Source organism: Hyperolius riggenbachi, chromosome 9 (assembly GCF_040937935.1).
Source record: "Hyperolius riggenbachi isolate aHypRig1 chromosome 9, aHypRig1.pri, whole genome shotgun sequence".
In the NCBI taxonomy this organism is placed as follows: domain Eukaryota; kingdom Metazoa; phylum Chordata; class Amphibia; order Anura; family Hyperoliidae; genus Hyperolius; species Hyperolius riggenbachi.
The window spans coordinates 37,516,490-37,544,094 of NC_090654.1; the positions used below are offsets into that span (position 1 = coordinate 37,516,490).

Genomic DNA, 27,605 nt, shown 5'->3' on the forward strand with positions numbered 1-27,605 from the left:
TTGACCTGCCGAGTTGCACTGTCCACTGTGAATGGGCTTGTTGAGAAGCCTTCACAGTCACTCAGTCAGCTGACACTAATCTGTAGGCCTTGCAGGCAAACTGAGAAGCCTGCCAAGAGTATCCACCACTCCCCCAATGCTGCCACCCCAGTGCTGAGTTCCCAGCAACTCCCAGGAGCAGAGAGTGGAGAAACATCCCAGGGCAAACGGCTGCACTCTGATTGGTTGCCGGGGATTGCTGCTGTACAGCCCTGTCCATGGTGGGATGTCCTGTCCTGACCTGTACTAGAAGTTAAAAGACATCCCATGATGCAGCTGGAGCTTAGGTTTCCTTGCCCCTTCCTGAGCTGTGCTGTCTACCTGCATGATTCATTGGGGGGGGGGGGGGGGCAGGCACAGATTTTGTGAGGGTGTCAGGAACTGTCAGCTGTGATACCTACCCACACATGATGCAATAAAAGACGTACACATAGTTTGTGAGGGTGTCAGGAATTGTGTTCTGGTGTGTTTAACTTTATCTACCAAAATGATGCAGTGAAGAAGAGAAGTACATAGCTTGTGAGGGTATAAGGAAGTCAGGAAATTGCGTTATTGAGTTTGCTGTGCTGTCTTACCTGCAGTGTGGGCACCTAGTTTGTGAGGTGTCAACAAATGTGTTCTGGTGTGTTAACTTTGTTATCTACCTGCATAATGCAGTGGAGGTGAGAGGTGCATAGTTTGTGAGGGTGTCAAGAAATGTTGTTTGAGCTTTGCTATAAGCTTTGGAGGGGGGGGGGGGATTCTGTGACAGCTTCAAAAACCTTAAAGCTGTAATTCTGCGACAGCTACAATAACCCCAAGACTGTGCAGCTAGCGCAGCAGAGCGCCCCCTGCAGTACCAGGTGGATATTGTGGGTGACTGTCCTCTGCACACTGCTGGTTCCTCTGTAATGGTTTTTCTGAGAATGTTATTGCTGCTCAGGCGGGCCGTCCCATGTGCCAGCAGCCTCAGCGGAGGGGGAGTGGCTGCTCCGTGTCCCCAGGTAGGAATTATCTTCACATCAGCTGCTGATAAAGGTCAGGTTGTTGGATCCAGTCACCAGGTGAAGAGTGGAATTACCAGTTCCACAGATTACAGAGACCTGTGTACTGAATACCTGGCAGTACACGCTACAGAGATTCAAAGCTGTGGGGACATGTGTATAGGGAGGAGGGCACAGATATAAGATGTATGGGGGCACAAATATAGGAGGAATGGGATATAAGAGGTATGGGATGGGAGCACATATTGGAGAATAGGGGATGGGGGCACAGGTATAGAAGGTATGGGATGGGGGGCACAGATATGAGGTATGGGATGCGGGCATAGACATGGGAGGTAAGGGATGGGGGGCACAGATATGAGGTATGGTATTGGGGCACAGATATAGGAGATATGGGATGGGGGCACAGGCATAGGAGGTAAGGGATGGGGCACAGATATAGGCGATATGGGATGGGGGCACAGATAAAGGATGGTAGGGCACGGATATTGGAGGTATGAGGGGCACAGATATAGGAGGTATGGGGGCACAAATATAGGAGGAATGGGATATAGGCGGTATGGGATGTGAGCACATATATTGGAGGTATGGGATGGGGGCACAGGTATAGAAGGTATGGGGGCACAGATATGAGGTATGGGATGGGGGCATAGACATAGATATGGGATGGGGGCACAGATATAGGAGGTATGGGATGGGGGTACAGATAAAGAAGGGATGGTGGGGCACGGATATTGGAGGTATGAGGGGCACAGATATAGGAGCGATGGTGTGGGGGCACGTGGATATGAAGTGAGAGGGCATGGAGATACAGCATGATGGGACAAAGAGCTATGTAGGGAGGAAGCACAAGTATCTCAGAAATATGGAGTAAAGATACCAATGGTACAGTGTAGGGCAACGTTAGGAATGGCAGGGGAGCAGGCGGTACAGTATTGAGCATATGTAGGGATGGATGATGTGTTATAGGACTCATTAAGGAATACCAGTGCAGTGCAATGATACATGGAAGTGTGGGAAAGCAGAAGGATATGCTGAGGGCGTTAAGAAATTGCAAAGACAAAAGAAGGGAAGGGGGAGGGAGAAGAGCAGAGATGTTTATTTACTCGGTGCCAGTGTCTATACCACAGAAGTGAAATTTGGGCACCGTCTGTGTGTACAGATTGCAAAATAGTTTTCCCCGTCACAATATGGCTTCCATCTTGTCAGATGTCAGGCCAATGATAACAGAAGAGGAGGTGATGTTTGGCCGAGCGCTCTCTGCATTATCAAGTGGCACTTGTGCTTTTTAACAGGCCTTCATTAGGGCGACACGAATGCGGAGAACAAAAGGGGTGCTGTTCCCAGCGGTCCCTCCCCGCGGCTGCACACAATGTGCCCGGCTGTACATGGAGGAACTGCCACAATGTGCCTCCAACTAGAATGCAAACAGAGATTTGGGGCCTGGCTGGGAGCGCAGCCTAAACTCACACGTCCTCTTCCAGGCAACGCTGCTATCAGAGCCAGTGAATGATTAACTCAGGGTTACGTGCCGAACAAGCGCACCCCGGGCCTGTTCTGCAATGCCCCCCCTCTACTACCGTGGCATCGCTCCAAACACGCTGCCAGAACAACAAGGGCCTGGTGCTCTGTCGAAATAGCCTAACTTCTGAGTTAGTCTACCTGGAAAGGTAAGTTATGAAACTTAACTACTACTGAGACTACTGAGTCCCCCTAGTATTCTTACCAGTTATGCGTGGCCTGGCCATGCACACACCCCAGATAAACTCCCGTGTCTGAAAGCGATCTGCACCTGCGTAGTACTACTGCACAGGTGCAGAATGCTGCTGGCTGTGGAAACGTAACAAGGGGTGTGCGCCCGGCCAGCCAGATTACTGGGGAGGATGGCAAATGACAGGAGAGGTAAGTATAAATACACCAATTATTCACATCTCACGTTTCCTTTAAAGCAGTAGGGTCAGCCATACTATGCCAGGGAAAAAAACACATATATAAGTAGATAAACACTTGATCTACTTATATAACATATGTATTGTACTGGCCACGTTTTGATTTCAGTGAATGTTATATAGTAAATGAAGAGAATTCTGTTCCTGGTGGGAACCATGTCTTTTGCCTACAGTTTAGGCTAAATCCTGATGTCATTTCTGCCCTTTACTTTTTTTCTTTTCTCCTCCAATCGCTGAGTCACCTCAGCCTTGCTTGTAAACACAAGTGAGCAGGGGATCATGTTTCAGATAGGTAGCTAGGCAGGGAAATAAAAGGAAGAGGAGGAATATATTATAAATAAAAAGAACTCCCAGCCTGCAACTGTTTGGCACTGAATACTAAAGGACCAGTGCTCCTTAAAGTTAACCATAAGTAAAAAAAAAAGAAAAAAAAAAAAGTTTTACTCACCTGGGGCTTCCCTCAGCCCCCTGCAGCTGTCCGGTAGCCTCGCTCCGATCCTCCTGTCCCCGCCGGCAGCTACCTTCGGTTTCGGCGACAGGCGCCGACAGGCTGGGAACGCGAGTGATTCTTTGCGTTCTCGGCCACAGTAGCGCCCTCTATACTGCTATTGCGGCCTTCCTTGCCGCAATAGCAGTATAGAGGGGGCTATTGTGGCCGGGAACGCAAAGAATCACTCGCGTTCCCAGCCTGTCGCCAAAACCGGAAGTAGCCGCCGGCGGGGACGGGAGAATTGGAGCGAGGCTGCGAGGGCACCGGACAACTGCAGGGGGCTGATGGAAGCCCCAGGTGAGTAAAACTTTTTTTTTTTCTCTTACTTAAGATTCACTTTTAAGTATGTGATAACTCCAAATCATAACAGCAGAAAAAGTTTTGAAAGTTTTGAATCCAGGATTAGCAACTTTATCACTTAATACACTTAAGCAGGCCATACACTGGCCCGATTTGCGCCCGTTTCGACAGCAGATTCGATCACTGGGATCGAATCTGCTGCCAATCGTTCACGCTACACGCCGAATTTCGATCCATTTCGTCCGATCCCGTCGATCGTGCCGTGCGGAAAATAACCGTCGATCGCCCGCGGGTAAAGAGCGCATCGCTAGCGGCGTTCGAGTGCCCGACGACCGACGCAATAGAGCCCGCATACATTACCTGCTCCGCCGGCGCGACTGCAGTCTCCCGGTCACCGCTGCTCCGTCTGCGCTCTGGTCTCCAGGTCCGGCATGCCTCACTTCTTCTAGCCCGGCAGGAAGTTTAAACAGTAGAGCGCCCTCTACTGTTTAAACTTCCTGCCGGGCTAGAAGAAGTGAGGCATGCCGGACCTGGAGACCAGAGCGCAGACGGAGCAGCGGTGACCGGGAGACTGCAGTCGCGCCGGCGGAGCAGGTAATGTATGCGGGCTGGGCGGGGGCAGCAGCAGCACCACCACCACAACAGATTGTGAACGGTTTCAGGCTGAAATCGGTTCACAATCTGTTTGCTGTAAAGGTAGCCATACGATCCCTCTCTGATCAGATTCGATCAGAGAGGGATCTATCTGTTGGTCGAATCTGATGGCAAATCGACCAGTGTATGGCCACCTTTAGACTAGTTGCTGTTGAAATTTGATTTTTATGGTGACAATCCTGCTTTGTTAGGCAAGGTAATTTAGTATAAGAGCTTACTTACACAATGTGTTTTCATACTATATCATGGAATAGGTAAAATTGGACAATCAAGATTGGATGTGTGTAGGTACCTTTAGTGGGTGCAATTCTCCTCAGTGTGGACTCAGACAGCAATAAAACCTAGTAACAGTTTTAACACTTCCTTGCCTTACCTCATGAATTCAGAGATGCCATCGGTGGAGTACTCAAAAGTTCCCATGTCTCTTGGGGCCATCAGATGCTGCAGAGCAGATCTCCCCCTCATGTTCCTATAAATCTATAAGAAATCAGTAGTTACCATAGTGATCGGTCTCCACCCATAACGCATACAGTACATCCCCTTCCCACTAAATTGCTGAAAAGTTTTTATTGTTTTTGTATTGGAAATCTCTGTGACTGAAATAGAGCTTAAAGGACAACTGAAGTGATACATGGAGGCTGCCATATTTATTTCCTTTTAAACAAGACCAGTTGCCTGGCAGTCCTGCTGATCTATTTGGCTGCAGTAGCATCTGAATCGCATCAGAAACAAGCATGCAGCTAATCTTGTCAGATCTGACAATAATGTCAGAAACATCTGATCTGCTGCATGCTTGTTCAGGTTCTATGGCTAAAAGTATTAGAGGCAGAGGATCACCAGGATAGCCATGTAACTGGTATTGCTTAAAAGGAAATAAATATGGCAACCTCTGTATAACTCACTTCACTTGTCCTTAAAGAGAATCTGTATTGTTAAAATCGCACAAAAGTAAACATACCAGTGCGTTAGGGGACATCTCCTATTACCCTCTGTCACAATTTCGCCGCTCCTCGCCGCATTAAAAGTGGTTAAAAACAGTTTTAAAAAGTTTGTTTATAAACAAACAAAATGGCCACCAAAACAGGAAGTAGGTTGATGTACAGCATGTCCACACATAGAAAATACATCCATACACAAGCAGGCTGTATACACCCTTCCTTTTGAATCTCAAGAGATCATTTGTGTGTTTCTTTCCCCCTGCAGCTATCTTCCACTGAAGTGTCAGGCTGTTTCTTCCTGCAGAGTGCAGACAGCTCTGCCTGTATGTAATTCCTCAGTATGTGAAAGCCCAGTCAGCTCAGAGGAGGATTTATCCAGCTTGTAAAAGATAAGAGAGAAGAGAGAAGCTGCCCTAATCTAAATAATACACAGGCAGTGTGCAGAGAGGGGCCTGGAGGGGGGAGATGCATCACAGAACCACAACACTGAAGAACACTGAAGAACTTGGCAGCCTTCCATACACAGGCTGACAAGTCTGACAAGAGAGAGATAAGTTGATTTATTACAGAGATGGTGATAGTAGAAAGTGCTGCAGTAAGCCAGAACACATTAGAATAGCTTTTGGAACTTGTAGGATGATAAAAAACAGGATGCAATTTTTGTTACGGAGTCTCTTTAAAGGTTTTCTTGAGGAATAACTAGGGATTTTGCTGTTTATGGTGGAACAATCCTTTGATTTAGCCCTGTTAAGTGACTGAACCTGACAGATGTAACATGGATTGTTCACAGTATATCGGGTTACATTAGTATGAGGTCTGCTAAACCTCCTTGTTTACATGAGTGACAGAATAAACTGCATCATAACCCCTCCGTAAGCTCTATAAACAAGACAAGCCTCCATAATTTATGGTTCCCCCTCCCCTCTCCCCTTGGAGGAGACCACTGTGGATGAGGCCAGGTGTGGTTGTCATTAATTATGGTGCAGGATAATGGCAGACTCCAGGTGATGTGTGCACAGGCCACATTCCAGCAGAGTGAAGACTGCAGTGATACTCGCTGGATCCAGCACGGTGGCATAGCGTATACAAGGCCGGATTTATACTTTTTCCGCACCTAGGCCAACTTTCCTGTACAGGACCCTGTGCAGCCCCTTCTTCCATGTCTAACATTCATGTACAGCAGTCACCTTCAGTTATGTCAAATCACTTGTGCAGCAGCTCCCTTCTACATGTTGCTCCCATTTGCAGCCTCTTCTTCGATATGCTGCAATCCCTCTTCCACGTCCAGCAGCCCCTTGGCCACCTACCGCCCAATGGCCGGGCCTTGGTGGCCTTCCCAGTAATTCCGGCACTGAGTGTCTAGCCCTCTCGCCTTGCAGCACTGAGTCCCCAATTCAAACCCCAGCCAGGGCAACATCTGCAAGGAGTTTGTATGTCTCTGTGTCTGTGTGGGGTTCCTCCGGGCACCCTGGTTTCCTCCCACATCCCAGAAACACAGAGATGAGTTAACTGCCTTTCTCCTTAAAAAAAATTGGTCCGAGACTACGATGGACTTATGACTATGGTGGGGATTAGATTGTGTGCTCCTCTGAGGGATAGGTTGTGCCCAGACTATATATACTCTATAGAATATAAAGCACAGCGGAAGATGCCGGCGCTATATAAATATAATACTGTTTTTCTGGCGTTCTCAGTTCCGCACGGGGGACACGCACCCAGCAGAGGTGGCCTGGCCGGTTCCTAAGCACGCCCTGTGTGGTCTCCCCAAGAAACATGGAATCCTTCCTGCCAAACTCTCCGCTCTGCACACTGGAGATGTGAAAGGACTGTGCGTGTTTGTTGGACAACGGGTTCTTCAATTAGAGAGAATGAATATGTAAAATTGTGCGCTTGAATGGCCGCAATGAACGCCATTTTCTTTCAGTCAAGTTAATTATTTGAGGGGCCTTTCTGAGGCAGAGTGAGAGCACCCAAACACAGAGGAACTGAGGGAGAGAGGGGGAGAGATCCTCCAAACACAGAGTACCTTAGAGGGAAGAGAGAGTGGACCCAACCACTGAGGACATGGGACTGACCGAGAGAGAGAAAAACTATGAGGAAGGGGAGAAAGCAACCACATACATAGGTCCTGGGGTGGGGTGGGGATCATCTAAAAACAGAGGACCTAGGCGGAAAGGGAACCTGTAGAAAACCAAAGGACATGGAGGCCCAGAGTGGAGATTCTCCAAACACAGAGGAACTAAAAAAAAGAGAAGTGTTGAGCACCTAAACACAGCCAGAGGGAGAGAGGACACCCAAATGCTGAGGACCTGGGGGGCAACCAAGAGAGGGGACACCCACACAGAGGACCTGGGTGGGGCAAAAGAGTGAGGACACCCCACAAATCCAGAGGACCTGGTGGCAGTAGAGTTGGAGAGAGAACCCCTAAACACAGAGGACCTGGTGGTGGGGGGGGGGGGGGGGTAACAACAGAGAGAGAACACCCAAACACAGACCACCACCAGGGAGACAATAGTGGGAGAGCAAACACTGAAGTCCTAAAGGGCAATAGAGGGAGAAAGACAGACCCGTTCATCAAAAATATGGAGAACCTTTGCTTCTTTGATATTGGCAAGCACCACTGTAAAGTATTGAGAATCGGGAGTATGTAGAAAACCCTTGTTCTGTAGGTATTTAGATGCGTTTGAGTTCAAGTCAATGAAGCTTTTGTTTGGCAGGTTTGGTCTACTTATTTGCATGTTTTTGGCATTCGATTCCCTTTTCTCCACTCCCTTTTTTTTTTTTTGTGTGTGTAAATCAGCCCGCAGAGAGAGCTTAAACATTAAGGATCTCATGTTGCAATGATACCCAAACAGGCTAGAAAGAAAAGTTAAGTCTTCTAAGCAGATGTAGATGGTTGGAGGAATAAGTGAGTGGCCAGTGACCGGACACCCCTCATTTCACGCCAGAGTCCAGGCCAGGGTTCCAGGTGTTGGAGGCAGTGTAGCCCTAGTGTCCCTTGGGCCCTGAGCTCTTTCATGGTTTGACCTTGTGACAGGAGCAGCATGGAGTGGAGACACTCTGTCTGCTAGGGGGGGAATCAGGTTAATGAGGATGTAACACCCCAGGGCTGAGAGGAACCAACTGCTCCCGTCAGCAGAGGATGACACAGGCTATGCATGAACTTTATATGACTGTGTGCGCTGTGACATCACACGGGTGCTGTGGTCTGTGTGCGTAGTGACATCACATGGGTGCTGTAGTCTGTGTGCGCTGGTAAAGGTGCCCATACATTCATACATTTTTCCACTTTTTTCTCTTCAGATTTGTTTCATCTGCTGGGAATCGATTCCCCAAAATGTCAGATCAGTCGTTTTTCTGATTTTTATTTTATTTATTTATTTATTTTATTTTTTTGGGAAAGAAATTGATCAAAATCAATCAGACGGGACAGAAAATCTAGGTGGATTTGGGGTGGGGCGAGATCATTGGTAGATCGATAATGTTGCACTGTTTCAAAAAGTTAAACGCTGAGGTTAGATCCCATGTTCAATAGTTTCCCTGCTGAAATCTATTGGAAATGGATGTGATTTTTAGAAAGGAATCTATAGTTTTGGAACATTGGGTGGAAATCTATATGTATGCCGGCTTAAGACTACAGCCAATAACATTCCAGTTATTAAATATGTTTTACATTCCAAAGGGAACACAAACTTTAAAATGTTTAATCAACTCCATTTCTGTATCCAATTACAACACAGAAAGGGGTAGGAAACCTTTCTGGAATGATGTGATCTCTGAGGGTCAATTTGAGGGGGCCCTCCCTCCCCAAGAGCCACATGTAGCGCACTGCAGGCAAATCTGCCATGCCTGCTCTGGTGCACTTGTTTACAACATGGCTGCACGCACAGGTTCCCTTTACGTGTTCTCTGTGTGGCGCAGGTCTGTGTAGGAGTGAAAATTCTCTGAATCCTCCAGACGTGACTGTGAGCTTTCAGCTCTGATATCCTCTGCACATTGCGCAAGCCGCAGGGTGAGGCCACAATTCCCACCTGACACTGCGAACAGCAGAAACACGCTTAACCCCAGCCTGGCCTGTGCTGTGTGCGCCGCCGCCGCGTGTTACATGTGTGTGACATGTATGGAGCCAGTTTCCTGGCTTTGGGCCACTCTCTGCACCTGCGGGCGCTCGCTGACTCACTATTACGTACAAGCGTTTTTCATCGCCTTGGGTTGCGGCACGCACCCTCAGGCCCCGAGATTTCACAGGAGTCACCTTGTTTACCCAGAAACAAAATTTCACTTTAATTCCCGATAATACACACAGGCTCATCACCGTTCCCTCCCATCAGCATTGAAGCGGACCTGAACTCAGGACTTCTTCTCTGCTCTAAAAGATAAGCAGCAGCATAATAACATTTAAAGAGAAACATTTCTTTGTTACAGGCGATATAAATCTGCAGTAGGTCTACTTCCTGCTTTCATGAAACATAGGGTTAACATCCTGTGTTTACAAATTAGCTGCTCTGCTGAGGCAGTCAGTTGACACAGCTGAGAGATCAAAATACAACTTGTGATTAGTCACATATGAGGGGGAATTAGACAAGCTAAACTCTCTAAAGACATATTATCTTTTGGCCATAAATGAGCCAGCATCCCCGTGAGACCCTCTTGATGTTGGAATTAAGGCATTCAGTGACTTTGATTGCAGAACATTGGGGTTGATTCACAAAGGTTACTTATTTTTCACCTTAAAGTGGATCCGAGATGAACTTTTACTCATTGCATAATTGTGTTCCTTTCCTATAGTTTATAGGGCATTCCTCAAGCCAAATACTTTTTTGTTTTAATACTCTTATTTCCTATAAACTAAACAAGCCACGCCCACAGCTTTTCAGAGAGCCTTGGCATTTTCAGACAGTAGCAAGGGCACATGGGAGCTCAGTCTGGGCAGGAGGAGGGGGAGGTATTACTAGCCAGAGATTTCAGAGGCAGAGGGGAGGAGGGAGTAGGAGGGGGGGATTAGGTTTTTTTCAAGGGCTGGGTGCTCAAGATGCAGATAAGCCTGCCTCTGTGTAATGTTTACAAACAACATGGCTGCTGTCATTGTATCACAGGAAAAAATAATCATATTCTATTGAAGCTGTTAGCAGCTACATATGCTCTGTAAACTATCTAAACTTTAGATTAGATATATAGACAAGTTACTTGTTAAAGTTAGTTTTTCATCTCGGATCTGCTTTAACTGTAATGCCTAGTACACACCATACAATTTTCTGTTAGATTTTTCTGTCAGATTTAGATTTTCAGTGCTAATGCAGGAGATAAACAAATAAGGAGAGATAATTCATGAGATAAATAGATAAGGAGAGCTAAACCATGATTTAAGACAGGTAAAGTTCTACAATGAATTATGTCAGTTAAGGAGAGCTAAACCATGAGTTAAGTTAGATAAGGAGAGCTAAACAATGAGTTAAGTCAGTTAAGGAGAACTACATCATGAGTAGTCATTTAAGGAGAGATACATTATCTCACCTTATTTATTAACTCACAATTTAACAGAAAAACTTTGTAAATCCGGCCCAATGTATCTACTTTTTTTTAATGTCCAGTGTGTGTATAAGCTGTGTTCTAAATGTTGTCAGTGTACAGGAATCAGTCTGATGAAGGCTTCATAGCTGAAAGCTTACTACTTTTCTTCTAAGTTAGCCAATAAATGGTGTCGTCCTGATTCAAAACTTCTTGCTTTGACTGATGGCTAACAGGGTACAACACTCTACTTTCTGTCTAAACACATACATGGTGCATTTCTCTCTCCGTTAACCTTCTATCCCTTGCAAGCGTTTAGGTCCACTTTAACATCCCTGCTTCTTGTTGGGGCTAGTTGAGCTCCTCAGGGTCACCAAATGGTAAAGTTCATCAGCACAGGGGTGTTACTGGGAATAACTTAATCCAGATTGACATGATGGGAGCCATGTTGTCTGTCTCCTGGTCTTTTTGCCTGGGGCATGTGAAGCTTTTCCTCACAGAGATGCCCCATGGAGTATTTACCCAGATGCTGAATTCTCCGCCGGGTCATTTTTTGTTCCTCTGCATAATACTCATATTTGTAATGTGTATAGTGACATGATCCATTATGTAGGATTCTCTCTCAAACAAAAGCTCTGTGTGTGACTAGCATGTGTCTGAAGATTTCGGACCACGCGACGGTCTTCCCATTTTTTTCCCTAAATAGCAACCTACCTCGCGTGGAATCCGTAACTTATTGGACATTACATGCTTAAAAATCCACATCACATTTTCAAAATTCCTGAAATTCAGAAACATGCTTTTTAAAGCAATCATTTCAAATGTGAGTGATGATGTTGAATTAATAGAGATGCTGGTAATTCTAAACTTAAAGGTTTGTAATAAAAAATAATAATCTAAAGGTAGAGCACCAGTGAGACATAAGCTCCTCTGTAGAAAAGGGGCCTTCTAGGTTAAGGGGTCTCGTGGCTTCCTACAGCTCCCGGGAGACAGGAGCTCCTCTAAATCAAAAGGTTTTTCTGTCTTCGTAGAGCATGCGGAAGTCATCAGCTCCTCCATAGAACGAGGGGTCTCCTGGCTCCCTAGAGAATCGGGGAAACGTAAGCTATAAAACAAACTATAGAGTCTCCTGGCTTCCTAGAGCAACAGAGGGAGTTAAAATAAATGGTCTCTTGGCTTTTTAAAAGTAACTCTCTGCTCCATAAAAAATGGATTTCCTGGCTTTTGAGGGGCTCGAGGGATGAGATATGATCTTCTCTGTAAAACTGTGTGTCCTCCTAGCTTGCTATAGCATCAGTGGATGAGCCATGATCTTTTCAATAAAACAAGAGGTCTCCTGACTGAAGCAGGTCACTTTGGCACCAGGACGGCGCCGCATAGCGCCTGATATCAGCACGGCTATCGATGCAATGGTATAGTCCGTGCCCACGTAGCTGTAATTTGGTTGCTGAGGATAGCCAGATCCCGAGTTGCTACGACTTGGACGGGGAATGGTGTTTTACACCGCCATTACTTTCAGAGGCAGCTGGATGAGCCATCATTCGGCTCCTGACTTCCTAGAGGACCAAAGGGGAACATGAGCTTTTCTATAAAGCAAGGAGACTCTTGACTTCCTAGAGTTTCAGAAGAGGACATGTGATCCTCTTTAAAACAAAGGGTCTTATGGCTTCCTAGAGCTTAAACTGCTGAGCTATGACCTCTTCTATAAAACAAGGAGTCTCTTGGCTCCTTAGAGCACGAGAGGGATATAAGCGCTTTTCTATAAAACAAGGGGGTCTCCTAGCTGTCTAGAGCAACATTGAGTGAGATATGACCTCCTTTACATAGCTATGGATTTCCTAGGGGTATGATAAGGTTTCTATAAAACATGGCCTTCTAAAAAAAATATGGAGATGTAGCAACTGTTTATAGTCTTCTTTTTTAACCTTTTTGTTTATCAAATTATAGAGCACAGTGAGATTCTTATCTTTCTCTGTTCTTTTTACAGCTTCCTTTGGGATGACTACACCGTAGTGGTCCGCCTTAATGACTATCTGGAAATTGTCTGCCCTCACTACGAAGATGAGAACATGGCGACACACACTGTGGAGCGATATACCTTATTCCTGGTAGACTACGAGGAGTACACCACCTGCAAGCCCATCTCCAAGATCCAGGTCCGCTGGGAGTGCAACAATCCATTTGCTCCTCATGGCCCAGAGAAGTTCAGAGAAAAGTTCCAGAAGTATACGGCCTTCATTCTGGGCAAAGAGTTCAAAGAAGGAGAGGATTACTACTATATCTGTAAGTAATACCAAGACGTGTGTGTGATAGAGAGTTATGTCAGGTCTCCTCTCTGGCCACAATGACGGTTTATAGAGGTGTCACTCTACCCATGTTTCAGGCTTTGGTGAAGGTTGGAGAAATCAACCACTTGATGGCTCAATAGGTCTCTTAAAGGACCACTACCGCAAACAAGTTTAAAATTTTATGTAAATACATACAAATAAGAAGTATGTTTCTAAAGTAGTAAAATGAGCTATAAATTACTTTTCTCCCATGTTCTCTCACTTACATTAGGTAGTAGAAATCTGACAGATCTGACAGGGTCTGGTCTAGTCCACCTCTACCCAGGAGATTCTCAGCATTTCACTTAATCTTTACAAAAACAATCCCTAGAAAGGATCAAGCCAAAGTTTCAGGCCCCCTGCAATACCCAACACCCCCCACTCGAGGAGATGGGCTAGTCCACAGCCTGTCAGTTTTGACAGATTTCCACTACCTACTGTAGGTGAGAGCAACATAGGAGAAAAGTAATTTATAGCACATTTTACTCTGGAAGAAATACTTCTTAGTTGTGTGTGTTTACATGTATTTTAAATTTCTTACGATAGTGATCCTTTAACGAGTCTGGTGGTGAAATATCTGCATGTTTTGAGTTTCCAGTTCTGTATATCTAAAGCCAATGATAACTCCCCAGTGTCCATCTGGAACTGAAATATCTGTTTTTGGGTGGGTCCGTTCTGTAAGAGGCTTTATAAACATAATTTTTGGCTGAGACGACCTCCGAACAGCCACCCGGCCAAGTTTCATCTAGCGTGTGTACAGCTTATAAACCAGAGAACAACAGCTGGCGTGAAAAAGGCTGATTTATCTCAATGTTTTCAATAGCAGGCGTATTGATTTCAGCAATCTTTCAAATAATATAAGTAAGGGAACACCGTATTCAAAGAGGCCCGAAATAACTTGGAAAATATTTATTTTAAGTTGTGGTTTAACTCCGTATTGAAGGAACGATGTCAATGTTCTGTTATCTGATTGGACTTTGGTAGTGAAAACAGACTTGGCGTGTTTTCTGCTAAAGAGCAGGAAAACCTAATGGCTGAATTATTAATATTCATTTCACACGCAACATATGGGGAAAAGTTTCAGTGGTAAAGTTGAAGCAGGAAGTTTTGAAATTTATTTCTCTAGCCTTAAACGATTCAAACAGCCAATAAGCCTTCATCAAACTCATTCATGTACAACAGAGGATCCAAGTCTAATCCCTGTCATATTCCTCGTGTCCCAATCAAAGTCTAAAGGTGCGTACATACATTGATGGATGTCACCCGTCCGTGATCGGGACCTAATCCCCTTGGGTGACAACACTGGCCCAGGCTGCAGTGATGCAAGTCAGCTGGGCCAGGCTGCGTGAGTCAGCTGTGTAGCAGACGATGCGCTCTGTTGCCATGCGGGGAGGCGGAGGGACGATGGAATGGCGCGTGTGTGATCTTACACGGAGGAACGGCATAAACAATGGGATCAGCCGTTGTGAGGGTGAGTTGATCCGTCAGTCGAGGGCCGCTATACACCCACTTGATTATCGGCTGAGGCAGTTGTTCTCGCCCCCTCAGCCGACTTCGGTCAAGCAGGTTTACAAACCTTTAGGCCAGTGGTTCTCAAACTTCTTCAATTGAGGGTGTCCTTGATGGCTTTGAAATTTTTTTTCAAGGCATCCCTCGGCAACAATAACTACTGAAATGCTGTTATGACCCTTATTCCGCAGCACCCCCTAAGGATGGGGATGAATGCCTTGGCACCCCTGGCAGGTGCTCAAGGTGTTTGAGAACCCCTGCTTTAGGCTAATGTTGGGGAAGGAGGTAATTGACTTTGCAGTATGGTTTTCAGAATGAGGGAAGAAACCGGAGTGCCTAGAGGAAACCCACACAAACTTGTGGAGAACATACAAATTTGTGACCTATCCTGTAGGGACACGTGGCTTCAGACTGTGGTAGTGAGTTTGCAGTAAAAGGTTGCTCAGCATCTACGGATTGGTGCAACTTGCTACATGTTTTTGGTGCAATTTGGACACACATTTACCTGATCCTCAATTGCTCAGATGGAACTGGTCATGATAAAACAATTTAAGAGGTGACACAAGGCAGAAACTAAACTAATACCTCGTCGTTGAACTTTCCCAATTAGTTGCAATAACCACAATAACCACATACACCAGCGGTGATGATCAGTGGATGGGGCTGTGTACACCCAGGATTACTGAACACACTCATTGACTATCACCAGAGGAAAGACTACAGGACCTAAATGACCAATCACTGATGTGTGGGACTGTCATGCCTGATCTCAGATATTCTTCTACATCATAATAATGATGTAGCATAAGTGTCCTTCTGTCCTGAAAACCATCCCAATGGACAAACTCCCACGTTAGTGTCGCTGCTCTATAGTCCCCATCATGTCTAGAGTTTGATCAAACGAGTTAAAAAAATTAAGTGTGGCCATTTTTTTTGATGAGCATGGACTGTTTAGGAGGGATGTAGAGTCAGCATGGTGGCTAAGAGGCTTGTACTCTTAACTGTAACAAGAGGCATATTGAGGCTGCCATATTTATTTCCTTTTAAGCAATACCAGTTGCCTGGCTATCCTGCTGATCCTCTTCCTCCAATACTTTTAGCCATGGACCCTGAACAAGCATGCAGCAGATCAGGCGTTTGACATTATTGTCAGATCTGACAAGATTAGCTGCATGCTCGTTTCTGGTGTGATTCAGACACTACTGCAGCCAAATAGATCAGCGGGGCTGTCCGGTAACTGGTATTGTTTAAACATAAGTAAATAAAGTGTCCTGGGTTCAAATCTCAGCCTGTGCACTCTCTGTGTAAGAGTTTTTATGATCTTACAGTGTTAGGTACTAGTTTGCTGCGATAATTGGGCAGAATCCAATCCCTATCATAGTCAATATACAACATCTTTGCACAATCCTTTTACAATATTGCCAACATACATTTGTGTAATATAAGAAACCAACCGGTGTAATCTGGATTTGGTGCACCCAAAGGGCCCGGTTCACAGGGTTTGCCAATTTTGATGATGCTCAATGCTTAATGCCAAACGCTCTTCTGCTTAGTAGCATAAGTTCCTATCATCGTAGCGCGTTTTAAGCCCCTTGGGGTGGCAAGTAGAACCACGAACGCTGGCGAAGCTAGAAGCTACATGCAGCGTATCGGAAAATTCAGCATACCGCGGTGTTCACGCAATCAACGGTAAACGCATTGAGCTGAACGCTTCTATTCATCTCAATGCAGGAGGCAGTGGAGGCCGGCAGCGGTCCGTCCAAACCAGCCCTAATATAGCATAGATGTGGTAAGACTGGATAATTATTGTGCAATCTGATTGTATAGCCTGCTTAAAGTGAACCAGAGACAAAGCACCCTCATGTATTTTACCATATATATCAGTGGGAACATTAGAGAAAACGCCTACCCTGCTCTCTGTTTCATTCTTCACTGCTGAGCCTGCTTGTTATCAGCCCTGATAAAATCCCAGACTGCGCATTCAGTTTTGCTTTGCTCAGGAATCTTTATAGCTGAGTCATTATAGCAGAGCCAGAAGGGGGCCTGCCAGTTCCTTGGGCTTGAGAAGACATCAGAAAAGACAGACTCAGCTATAATGTTTCCTGAGCAAAGCCAGACTGAATGATCAGTTGGGGATTTTATCAGGGCTGATAACAAGCAGGCTGAGCTGATCATTCAGTCTGGCTTTGCTCAGGAAAACATTATAGCTGAGTCTGCAAGACTGAATTCTCAGCCTGGGATTTTACCAGGGCTGATAACAAGCAGGCTGAGCAGTGCAGAATGAAACAGAGAGCAGGGTAGGTGTTTTCTCTAATGTTCCCACTGATATATATGGTAAAATACATGAGGGTGCTTCATCTCTGGTTCACTTTAAGCGGCATGGAATTGTTCAATGAAGCACTGGAAAATGTCAGCACCATATAAATGCGTAACATTAATCCTATGTGGGTGGGCAGTCTAACACCAGGATGGCAGAGGTTTGGCCGCATGGAGGGTTTGTCCAATGGCAGAAGCCGAGAAATACATATAAGTGGATGGGAAAAGCGTTGTCTCCCATAGAAGCCGCGGCTGAGAAGCGATACGCACAGCTGTGTTATGGGGGATCCACGGAGTAATCCCCGTCTCTTTGTTCCAGACGCTGGGCTCCTGGGAAACGAGTCTTTGCTGGTACGACATGGTTCATCCCTACACAAGCACGGACAGGACACGGCTGTCTGGGGATGAGCCTGTCTGTACAGGCGTGCCAGGCGTGTCAGGATACTACAGGAGACTCCCCTGACAGTGACAGGTCCTCTTCACAGGAATCCACACAATGAGCAACAAAACAACTTCGGGAAGAAGAAGTGGGGGGGAGGAGGGGTTCCTGCCTGGAGACCGTCCATTGTTTGTGGTCCAGAGGGAGGTGGGGGGGTCAGTCTTCAGCTGCTGCTTTAACTGCCTGCTATTTTACAGTTCTGATAAAATTCTCTGACGCACTATTTCTTGTTATTGCAGCTAAACCCATCCATCACCATGGAGAGTCCTGCCTGAAGCTGAAGGTCCACGTGGCTGGCAAATCCAGTGAGTAGTCACACTGTTCTCACAGCTGTCTAGTCGGTATCTCTCTCCATCCATTGTGTCTATCTCCACAGCACAGCCTGCAGATCAGGACCTGCTATTAATCTGGGTGCGCTGTCTGGGTGTGTTATTATTTCCCAGCAGCTAAACTATATATCAAACGCAGTGAGAGTGACCCCCAAACACAACATACCGCATGCAAACTACGTATAAAATGCTCAATACCACATGCAAAGCACATGCAAAAATATGCGCTATAACTACAACTGTATACAACTGAAGAGTGTTAGCAGGGACTTTAACCTCCCCGGCGTTCTATTGAGATCGCCAGGGAGGCTGCGGGAGGGTTTTTTTTTTATTAAAAAAAACCTATTTCATGCAGCCAACTGAAAGTTGGCTGCATGAAAGCCCACTAGAGGGCGCTCCGGAGGCGTTCTTCCGATCGCCTCCGGCGCCCAGAATAAACGAGGAAGGCCGCAATGAGCGGCCTTCCTTGTTTGGCTTTCCTCGTCGCCATGGCGACGAGCGGAGTGACGTCATGGACGTCAGCCGACGTCCTGACGTCAGCCGCCTCCGATCCAGCCCTTAGCGCTGGCCGGAACTGATTGGTCCGGCTGCACAGGGCTCGGGCGGCTGGGGGGACCCTCTTTCGCCGCTGCTCGCGGCGGATCGCCGCAGAGCGGCGGCGATCAGGCAGCACACGCGGCTGGCAAAGTGCCGGCTGCGTGTGCTGCTTTTTATTTGAAGAAAATCGGCCCAGCAGGGCCTGAGCGGCAGCCTCCGGCGGTGATGGACGAGCTGAGCTCGTCCATACCGCTCAGGAGGTTAAAGGGATACTTAAGTAAAAAAAAATAAATGATTTTTTACTCACCTGGGGCATCCCTCAGCCCCCTGATGCTGTATGGTGCCCTCGCAGCCTCGCTCCGATCCTCCTGTCCCCACCGGCGGCTACTTCCGGGTTCGGCGACATGTTATACGCTATAGCAGCATAGAGGGTGATATAGCGGCTGGGAACGCGGAGAATCACTTGCGTTCCCAGCCTGTCGGCGGCTGTCGCCGAACCCGGAAGTAGCCACCGGCGGGGACAGGAGGATCGGAGCGAGGCTGCGAGGGCACCATACAGCTTCAGGGGGCTGAGGGATGCCCCAGGTGAGTAAAAATCATTTTATATTTTTGACTTAAGTATCCCTTTAAGCAAACCTGAAGCGAAAATAAACTTATGATGAATTGTAGGTGTAGTACAGCTAAGAAATAGAAGATTAAAAGCAAAGAAAAGAGTCTCATATTGTTTTCCAGTACAGGAAGAGTTAAAAAAGAAAAAACTTCCGTTATCGATGCAAAATAGCTTCTCTGAGCTATTCCACACATCTTGGGTTGAATACAGTCCTGTTTTCTGAAGCACTTAGCCAAGAAACAGTGAGAGGCAGCTTGAGGAGAGTTCATTATTTCTGCTTTGTTGTAAAGCTTTAAAGACAGAGTGTAGTTTTAAAACTGCAACTGTAACAGAATGATGCAATGTTATAGAAAACACACAAAAAAAACCCTATATAACTGAAAATAAAAATGAGACTTTTTTTCTTTGCTACTAATGTTCTATTCATTATATGTACTACACATACAATTTACTTTATCATAAGTTTGCTTTACGTAACCTCGAGCGGCCGCTGTATACACACACACGCACACACTAGATAAGCAAACAATCGTTGGTAGAAGCAATCGTTAAAGACTGATTTTTATCTAGTGTGTGTGTACATTGTAGCTGTGCCTTTTTATCACATACATTTAGCCCTCTTATAACATCAGCCAAACAGTTGCAATTAGGGATGGTCAATGGGATTGAGTTCAAGCTAGAACAAGAATACTGGAGACTTGCGAGTGGAGGAGAGCTAAAAAATGATTGTGAATAATAGTCTGAGAGTTATGCTTCACACACACTTGAGATAAAAGTCTTTGGAAAATGAAAGATCACAGACCAATTTTACCCCCTTCCATGTAGTATGAGAGCCATACTCTACACAGTCTATTCTATGGAGCTGCACTCCCCATCAGATAAAATCTTTGCAAGATGCTGTACACACTCAAAAGATCATTATCTACAAAAGATCTGTTCCTGCAAAAAATCCATTCCTGCAAAATGCATTCATAGTCTATGAGATCTGCAGATCCTCATACACACCTGGTTTAACAGACAATCATCTGCAGATCATCTGCAGATCAGATCCACCAGGATGGATTTTCAGATCTGCAGATGATTGCCAGATATGCAGATGAAGTCTGTTAAACCAGGTGTGTATGAGGATCTGCAGATCTCATAGACTATGAAAGCATTTTTCAGGAATGGATTTTTTGCAGGAACAGATCTTTTGCAGATAATAATCTTTTGAGTGTGTACGGGCATCTTTGTGTGCAGCATCTTGCAAAGATTTTATCTGATGGGGAGTGCAGCTCCATAGAATAGACTGTGTAGAGTATGGCTCTCATACTACATGGAAGGGGGTAAAATTGGTCTGTGATCTTTCATTTTCCAAAGACTTTCATCTCAAGTGTGTGTGAAGCATTACAGTCACAGGAATCCAGTTGCTTTATGTAAGTGTAGTCTTTAGTAATGGTCAGCACCACTTTTAACAAAGTTTTTGGTTGGAGTTTCACTTTAAAGCTGGCTTTATTCTTTCTCCATTGTCTGCCTTGTGTATAGTTGCGGTCTCTCCGCTCTGACAGTCCTTTCTCTTTGTCTTTTGCAGCTCAGCAGCCGGTCACCAACGTGCACACCCCGCGAGCCAGAATCCTATCGGGTAAGTTTCCCATCATGCTTTGCTGCTGGCTGCAATCAGAGCAGGATATGAGTGTAATAGAGCGAGGCTGCCGGCCAAGCAACGCAGGCACACGGGTCCTCAGAGACTCTACAATGTCAGCCGCCCATCCCAGCCTTAATCCCGGCAATCAGATCCAGATGCTGAATTCCGAACACTCCCCGGCCTTGTGTTCATAGGGTCGCCCGGGGAATTCGCCTCACACTACGCAATCCACCATCACCTGCCAATTCCATAAATCCAAAGCACATTACAAGCAATCTGCAATCCTGTAATGGAATTTAGACATCCAAGTGCGATGATCTTCATATAAATAATCGTATCCGTGTGTGTCGGTGGATTAGCATGGGGGCAGCCATGTTAGTGTATTATATAGCACATCATAGGCAGGTTCTGCAGAGAGCAGTGCCTTCTCTTCCATCTCTCTGGGAGTCTGATAGCGAGATCTGCTGGCCTCAGAGTTCCCAGGTCCACACACACACTTGCCCTGCCTGACCGTTATGAGCTTATTCCCTCCCCCCTGTTGGATTTCAGGCTTATTCTATAAGGCAGAAGACAACCCAAAGTGGATGGGGACAGATTTAGGAGCTCCGGTGATCTAACCACTGGAATCCCGCATACAGTAAACTAGAACTTTGGACACAGCAATGTTGACTCCCACCCACTGCTATTGAAATTTGAAGTTTAAAATTTAAAGAGGTTAAACTCATCTACAGAAGTTGCAGTAATCTGGTCTCACCAGCTACTTCTCTGTCCCCGACCTCTGTCTTGCCCACTGATCGCTTCAGCAGTCCGGGACACGCCCCCTTACTCATTTGTGATGAGCTGAAAAAGCAGTGCAATCATGTGACTGCAGTTTCCCAATAATCTGAAAGCGGAGCTGAACTCAGAACTTCCTCTCTGCTCTAAAAGATACGCAACATCATAATAATCTTTAAAGAAAAACATTTCATTGTTACAAGTGATACAAATACTGATGTATGTGCACCTTAAGATTACAACTTGACGTCAGTAGTGTGTGGTTGGTAGGTGAATAGGCAACTCAACTTTCCAGATATAACTTATAAGTGACATATCACTTTTGGATAGACTATACTTTAACCCACAATGCCCTAGCAGTGCTCTCAGATTGGTTATTAGTGATGGTCATGTCTAGGAGAACTCATGGAGAAGCATGTGATCAGTTTGGTCAGGTGATAAATATGCAAGTCTCTGATTTGCTAGTCATGATCATGTGCTAAAGCAGGAAGTGATCACAGCAAATCAGAGCTTTGCAAATCTGTCAGCTGATCAAACAAATCACATGCTTCTCCATGACGTCTCCTAGACATGACCATCAATTATGTGTATACTTGTACAGCTAAATACTATAAGTCACATGATAGGAGTCAGACGACAAAGATGTTGAAAGCGTTATTTTCTGTGTTTGCAGATGAACCATCGGAGAACGTACCGGGTGTCATGAAGAGTGTGGCTAATAGTTCCTGCAGCCGACCCCTCTCCTTTACACTCCTTGGACTTTTATTTTCTTTAGTCCTGACGCTCGGGCTCTGATGGGACAATCCGTCTGGACCAAGCTTACTGTACATACTAACTGGACGATACTGGACCAGTGCCAAACACGACAGCACTACATGGACGTGGGACGTCTCTGAGTCACATGACCAGAGAACAGACCCGTCTGGTTGACGCACAGAGCGACTGCATGTAGCCAAAGAATCCCGATGAGAGTGCACTTTCTGCAGCGCCGCCCCGATGTGCGGGCACAGGACTGGACGCTACGGGGGTCATCGTCTGCATCTTGCTGGCAGAGATCTGTACCGTGACCCCCTTCATCATAATCTCTATGAGATGGCGGCGACAGCAGGAAGCGGCTGAACCGGAGACAGTATTTTCGTTTTTGTTTTCTACGGTGCGGAGTCATCGAGAAGAACTGTGTAGCCTTTTGTACAAATGTAAATACAACAGAGTATATAGAATATATTTATAGATGACTTTAGCATTCACTGCCAAGCCTGGAACAAAATCGCCCCTTCCTGGGTGAACTGGACACTACATAGATCGGATAAACTCACCCGAAGCCCCGCACCCTGCGTTTATTCCCCGTTCGGGGGAACAAGTCAAGTCAATGTGAATTTGTATATTGTACAGAGATCAAATATATATAAGCTTTTTATAGGACTCCGTTTTCTATCTTCTCAAATAAAACTAAAAGTGAATAAGCTGAGTCTTTTTCTTCCTATAGAGGTGAGGGGGCGGGGGTTAATACAATTATAAATCCCCAGAACACTTACCTGCTGGAGCTTTGCACCAAAGTCCATTGTTCCCAATGCTTCACTTTCTGTGGGTCTGCAGTGTATGTACACTACTATCGTGCTGGGTTACTGTACTGTAAATAGTGTTTTTAAAGAATTTTAGAAGCGAATCAGACTGGTTGTGCACTTTCCAATCCAATTGTATGATCTTGCTATAGGTCAGTAGAGTCAGTGTCTAAATAAACGATTTAGATCAGGGGTCAGGAATCTTTTTGGCTGAGAGAGCCATAAATGGCACATATTTTAAAATGTATTTCCCTGAGAGCCATACAATATGTTTCAAACTGGGACAGTGCACATGCGCAGCAGAGGGCTCATGTCCCTGTTGCCATGGTGATGTGTATACAGTTGATCCACCCAGCAGCGGAAGTGTCAGACACGTCTTCAGCTTCTCTTGAGTTTCAGCAACATCAGCAATTTCACCCGAGAGCCAGACAGGAGAAATACCGACTAACAGCTTGTACAATTAGCTAGCTGACTTGGGGGTTGATTCACTTTGTAGGAAGAGAATCCGCACTTTGGCCCAATAGGCTACCTGTCAAGTGACAGGCGGCCTATTGGGCCAATCAAAGTGCAGGGATCTCATCATACAAAGTCACTGGACCTGACAGGGTCCAGAGTGGGACTATTGGAGCAGCTGTTAGTTTTGTGGGGGAGCGCGAGTTAGTAGTGCATGCTACAGCAGTAGTGTGCCTACTTTGAAAATTGCGCTGCTTGAGCAGTGTAGCTTAGTGAATCAACTCCTACTGATTTGTCTGGGAGCCAGATGTAGCCATCAAAAGAGCCACATCTGGCTGCAGAGCCATAGGTTCCCTACCCCTGATTTAGATCTTGTTTAACTACTTTAGCCTCAGCTACAGTACAGGGAGTGCAGAATTATTAGGCAAGTTGTATTTTTGAGGAATAATTTTATTACTGAACAACAACCATGTTCTCAATGAACCCAAAAAACTCATTAATATCAAAGCTGAATATTTTTGAAAGTAGTTTTTAGTTTTAGCTATTTTAGGGGGATATCTGTGTGTGCAGGTGACTATTACTATGCATAATTATTAGGCAACTTAACAAAAAACAAATATATAGCCATTTCAATTATTTATTTTTACCAGTGAAACCAATATAACATCTTAACATTCACAAATATACATTTCTTTGCAAGGACACTCAAAGGCCTGCCATCCATGGATTCTGTCAGTGTTTTGATCTGTTCACCATCAACATTGCGTGCAGCAGCAACCACAGCCTCACAGAATGTTCAGAGAGGTGTACTGTTTTCCCTCCTTGTAAATCTCACATTTTATGATGGACCACAGGTTCTCAATGGGGTTCAGATCAGGTGAACAAGGAGGCCATGTCATTAGTTTTTCTTCTTTTATACCCTTTCTTGCCAGCTACGCTGTGGAGTACTTGGACGTGTGTGATGGAGCATTGTCCTGCATGAAAATCATGTTTTTCTTGAAGGATGCAGACTTCTTCCTGTACCACTGCTTGAAGAAGGTGTCTTCCAGAAACTGGCAGTAGGACTGGGAGTTGAGCTTGACTCCATCCTCAACCCGAAAAGGCCCCACAAGCTCATCTTTGATGATACCAGCCCAAACCAGTACTCCACCTTGCTGGCGTCCGAGTCGGACTGGAGCTCTCTGTCCTTTACCAATCCAGCCACGGGCCCATCAAGACTCACTCTCATTTCATCAGTCCAAAAAAAACCTTAGAAAAATCAGTCTTGAGATATTTCTTGGCCCAGTCTTGACATTTCAGCTTGTGTGTCTTGTTCAGGGGTGGTCGTCTTTCAGCCTTTCTTACCTTGACCATGTCTCTGAATATTGCACACCTTGTGCTTTTGGGCACTCCAGTGATGTTGCAGCTCTGAAATATGGCCAAACTGGTGGCAAGTGGCATCTTGGCAGCTGCACACTTGACTTTTCTAAGTTCATGGGCAGTTATTTTGCGCCTTGGTTTTTTCACACGCCTCTTGCGACCCTGTTGACAACTTTGAATGAAACGCTTGATTGTTTGATGATCACGCTTCAGAAGCTTTGCAATTTTAAGAGTGCTGCATCCCTCTGCAAGATATCTCACTATTCTTGACTTTTCTGAGCCTGTTAAGTCCTTCTTTTGACCCATTTTGCCAAAGGAAAGGAAGTTGCCTAATAATTATGCACACCTGATATAGGGTGTTGATGTCATTAGACCTCACTCCTTCTCATTACAGAGATGCGCATCACCTAATACGCTTAATTGGTAGCAAACGAAAAATGTTCCGCTACACCATGGGTAGGGTATAAAAGATTTCTTAAATTTTATTGACACATCAAAAAATACACACAAGGCTCACGCGTATCGGAGCTCAGAAAGGCTCCTTAAAGGGAAGGTTCAGGGACAGTTGGTAAAAAAAGAAAATCCGAATCCACTTACCTGGGGCTTCCTCCAGCCCGTGGCAGGCAGGAGGTGCCCTCGGTGCCGCTCCGCAGGCTCCCGGTGGCCGACCCGACCTGGCCAGGCCGGCGGCCAGGTCGGGCCTCTTCTGCGCTCCATTGTGCGTTCCACGCCGGCGCGCTGACGTCATCGGACGTCCTCCGGGCTGTACTGCGCAGGCTCAGTAGTTCTGAGCCTGCGCAGTACAGCCCGGAGGACGTCCGATGACGACAGCGCGCCGGCGTGGAACGCACAATAGAGCGCAGAAGAGGCCCGACCTGGCCGCCGGCCTGGCCAGGTCGGGTCGGCCACCGGAGACCACCGGGAGCCTGCGGAGCGGCGCCGAGGGCACCTCCTACCTGCCACGGGCTGGAGGAAGCCCCAGGTAAGTGGATTCGGATTTTTATTTTTTACCAACTGTCCCTGAACCTTCCCTTTAATCATAGCCAACATACACAGAATAGTCACAAGAGAACCCGAGGTGTGTTTAAAGAATGTTATCTGCATACAGAGGCTGGATCTGCCTATACAGCCCAGCCTCTGTTGCTATCCCAAACCCCACTAAGGTCCCCCTGCACTCTGCAATCCCTCATAAATCACAGCTGTGTGTGAGGCTTTGTTTACATCTGTAGTGTCAGTCTCAGCTGCTCCCCCCCCCCCCCCCCCCCCACCTCCTGCATAGCTCCGGTCCCTGCCCCCGTCCCTTCCCTCCAATCAGCAGGGAGGGAAGGGATGCAGGCGGGGACTGGAGTTCTGCAGGAGGCGGGGAGAGCAGCAGACTGACACTATAGAGATAAACACAGCCAGCTCTGACAAGCTGTTTGTCAGCAGCATGGCTGTGATTTATGAGGGATTGCAGAGTGCAGGGGGACCTTAGGGGGGTTTGGGATAGCAACAGAGGCTGGGCTGTATAGGCAGATCCAGCCTCTGTATGCAGATAATATTCTTCAAACCCACCTCGGGTTCTCTTTAAATAGTCAAATGCCCACCCACGAAGGGTGTGGCTATAACTCTTAAAGTGACATATACAAAAGTTACATGTAAAATGGTAGATACCAATATATAAAAGTAGAAATTAGATAAAAAGACTTCAGTGATGTTATAAGTCAGCATCAAGACAAACAGAGAAATTGAATATAAATGTAGTAGATCATAGAAAATTTATATAAAATGTCCTAACCATCAGAAAAAATAATAATAATAATGGGTAAGGACCTAAAGCAGAGGGTCAACCTGTGCACAAGGATTCAACTCCTAATGTCATATGTTAGACTAACATCGAGTCTTGAGTTTAATTCAGTAGGAACACGTGTCCCCAATCTCCAGATCCATAGCGCCTCTCGTTTTAATAAACGGTACTTATCCGTTAGCCGGGCGCATCCGGCAGGTGGCGCTAATTACTATTCCCCCTCCAGGCCGACATGGATAGTAGGGAAAGATGTAACTCTGGTGGAGTTTTGTCGCCACCTGCCGGATGCGCCCGGCTAACGGATAAGTACCTAATAAACATCTACGCAAATCTCCGCCCCTGGGGGAGTGCGTTACTCTATCAATCCCTTGGAAAGTGAAACTGCTCATGTCACCCTGGTGTACCCTCAAGAAGTGTTTGGATACTTCCCATTATGTTCCGAAATCCGCTGCCTCGGGGACGGGTAGTGCAACCCACATACTGTATATGTAATGCACAGTATGTGGGTTGCACTACCCGTCCCCTGAGGCAGCGGATTTCGGAACATTATAATGGGCCAGTCAGGTGCATTAGGAAGGAGGTTTATGTCACCCAGGTTTCTAGTGTATCCAAACACTTCTTGAGGGTACACCAGGGTACCCTCAAGGGTCATCTTACCGCCAGGAAAGTTAAGCAATACCAGTTGCCTGGCAGTCCTGCTGGTCTCTTTGGCTGCAGCAGTGTCTGAATCATACCAGAAACCAGCATGCACCTGATCTGCTGCATGCTTTTTCAGGGTCTATGGCTAAAAGTATTAGAGGCAGATGGTCAGCAGGGCAGCTAGGCAACTGGTATTGCTTAAAAGGAAATAAAAATGGCAGTCTCTGTATCACTCTAACCTTGGGTACACTTTAATGTAACTTTTGCGCAACCTAGATCAGCTCTTTACAACTTGCTAGATGGTTGGATAGGATCATGTGGGGATACCACTTTTATACTAAAGGTGCATACACACATCCAATCTTTATTGGCCATTTTAACCACTTCCGTGTAGTATGAGTGCTAAGCTACAGAATCTGTACAAAGTATTTAACATCTGTTGGCCCTCATACTATGTGGAATTGGTAAAATTGGCCAATC

The 27,605-nt window shown here is 46.0% G+C and overlaps 1 protein-coding gene across 1 annotated transcript in view; it reads left to right on the forward strand.

Annotated features, from left to right (window-relative positions):
• EFNA1 (ephrin A1) overlaps positions 1–22,789 on the forward strand; it is a 33,949-nt gene extending 11,160 nt beyond the window's left edge. Inside the window, exons 2-5 of the mRNA XM_068252523.1 lie at positions 12,849–13,144; positions 17,692–17,757; positions 20,499–20,549; positions 22,000–22,789. Coding sequence (XP_068108624.1) covers positions 12,849–13,144; positions 17,692–17,757; positions 20,499–20,549; positions 22,000–22,121 — 535 coding nt within the window. The 3' untranslated portion in view covers positions 22,122–22,789. The remainder of the gene's footprint in view (positions 1–12,848; positions 13,145–17,691; positions 17,758–20,498; positions 20,550–21,999) is intronic.
• The last annotated feature ends 4,816 nt before the right edge of the window (positions 22,790–27,605 follow it).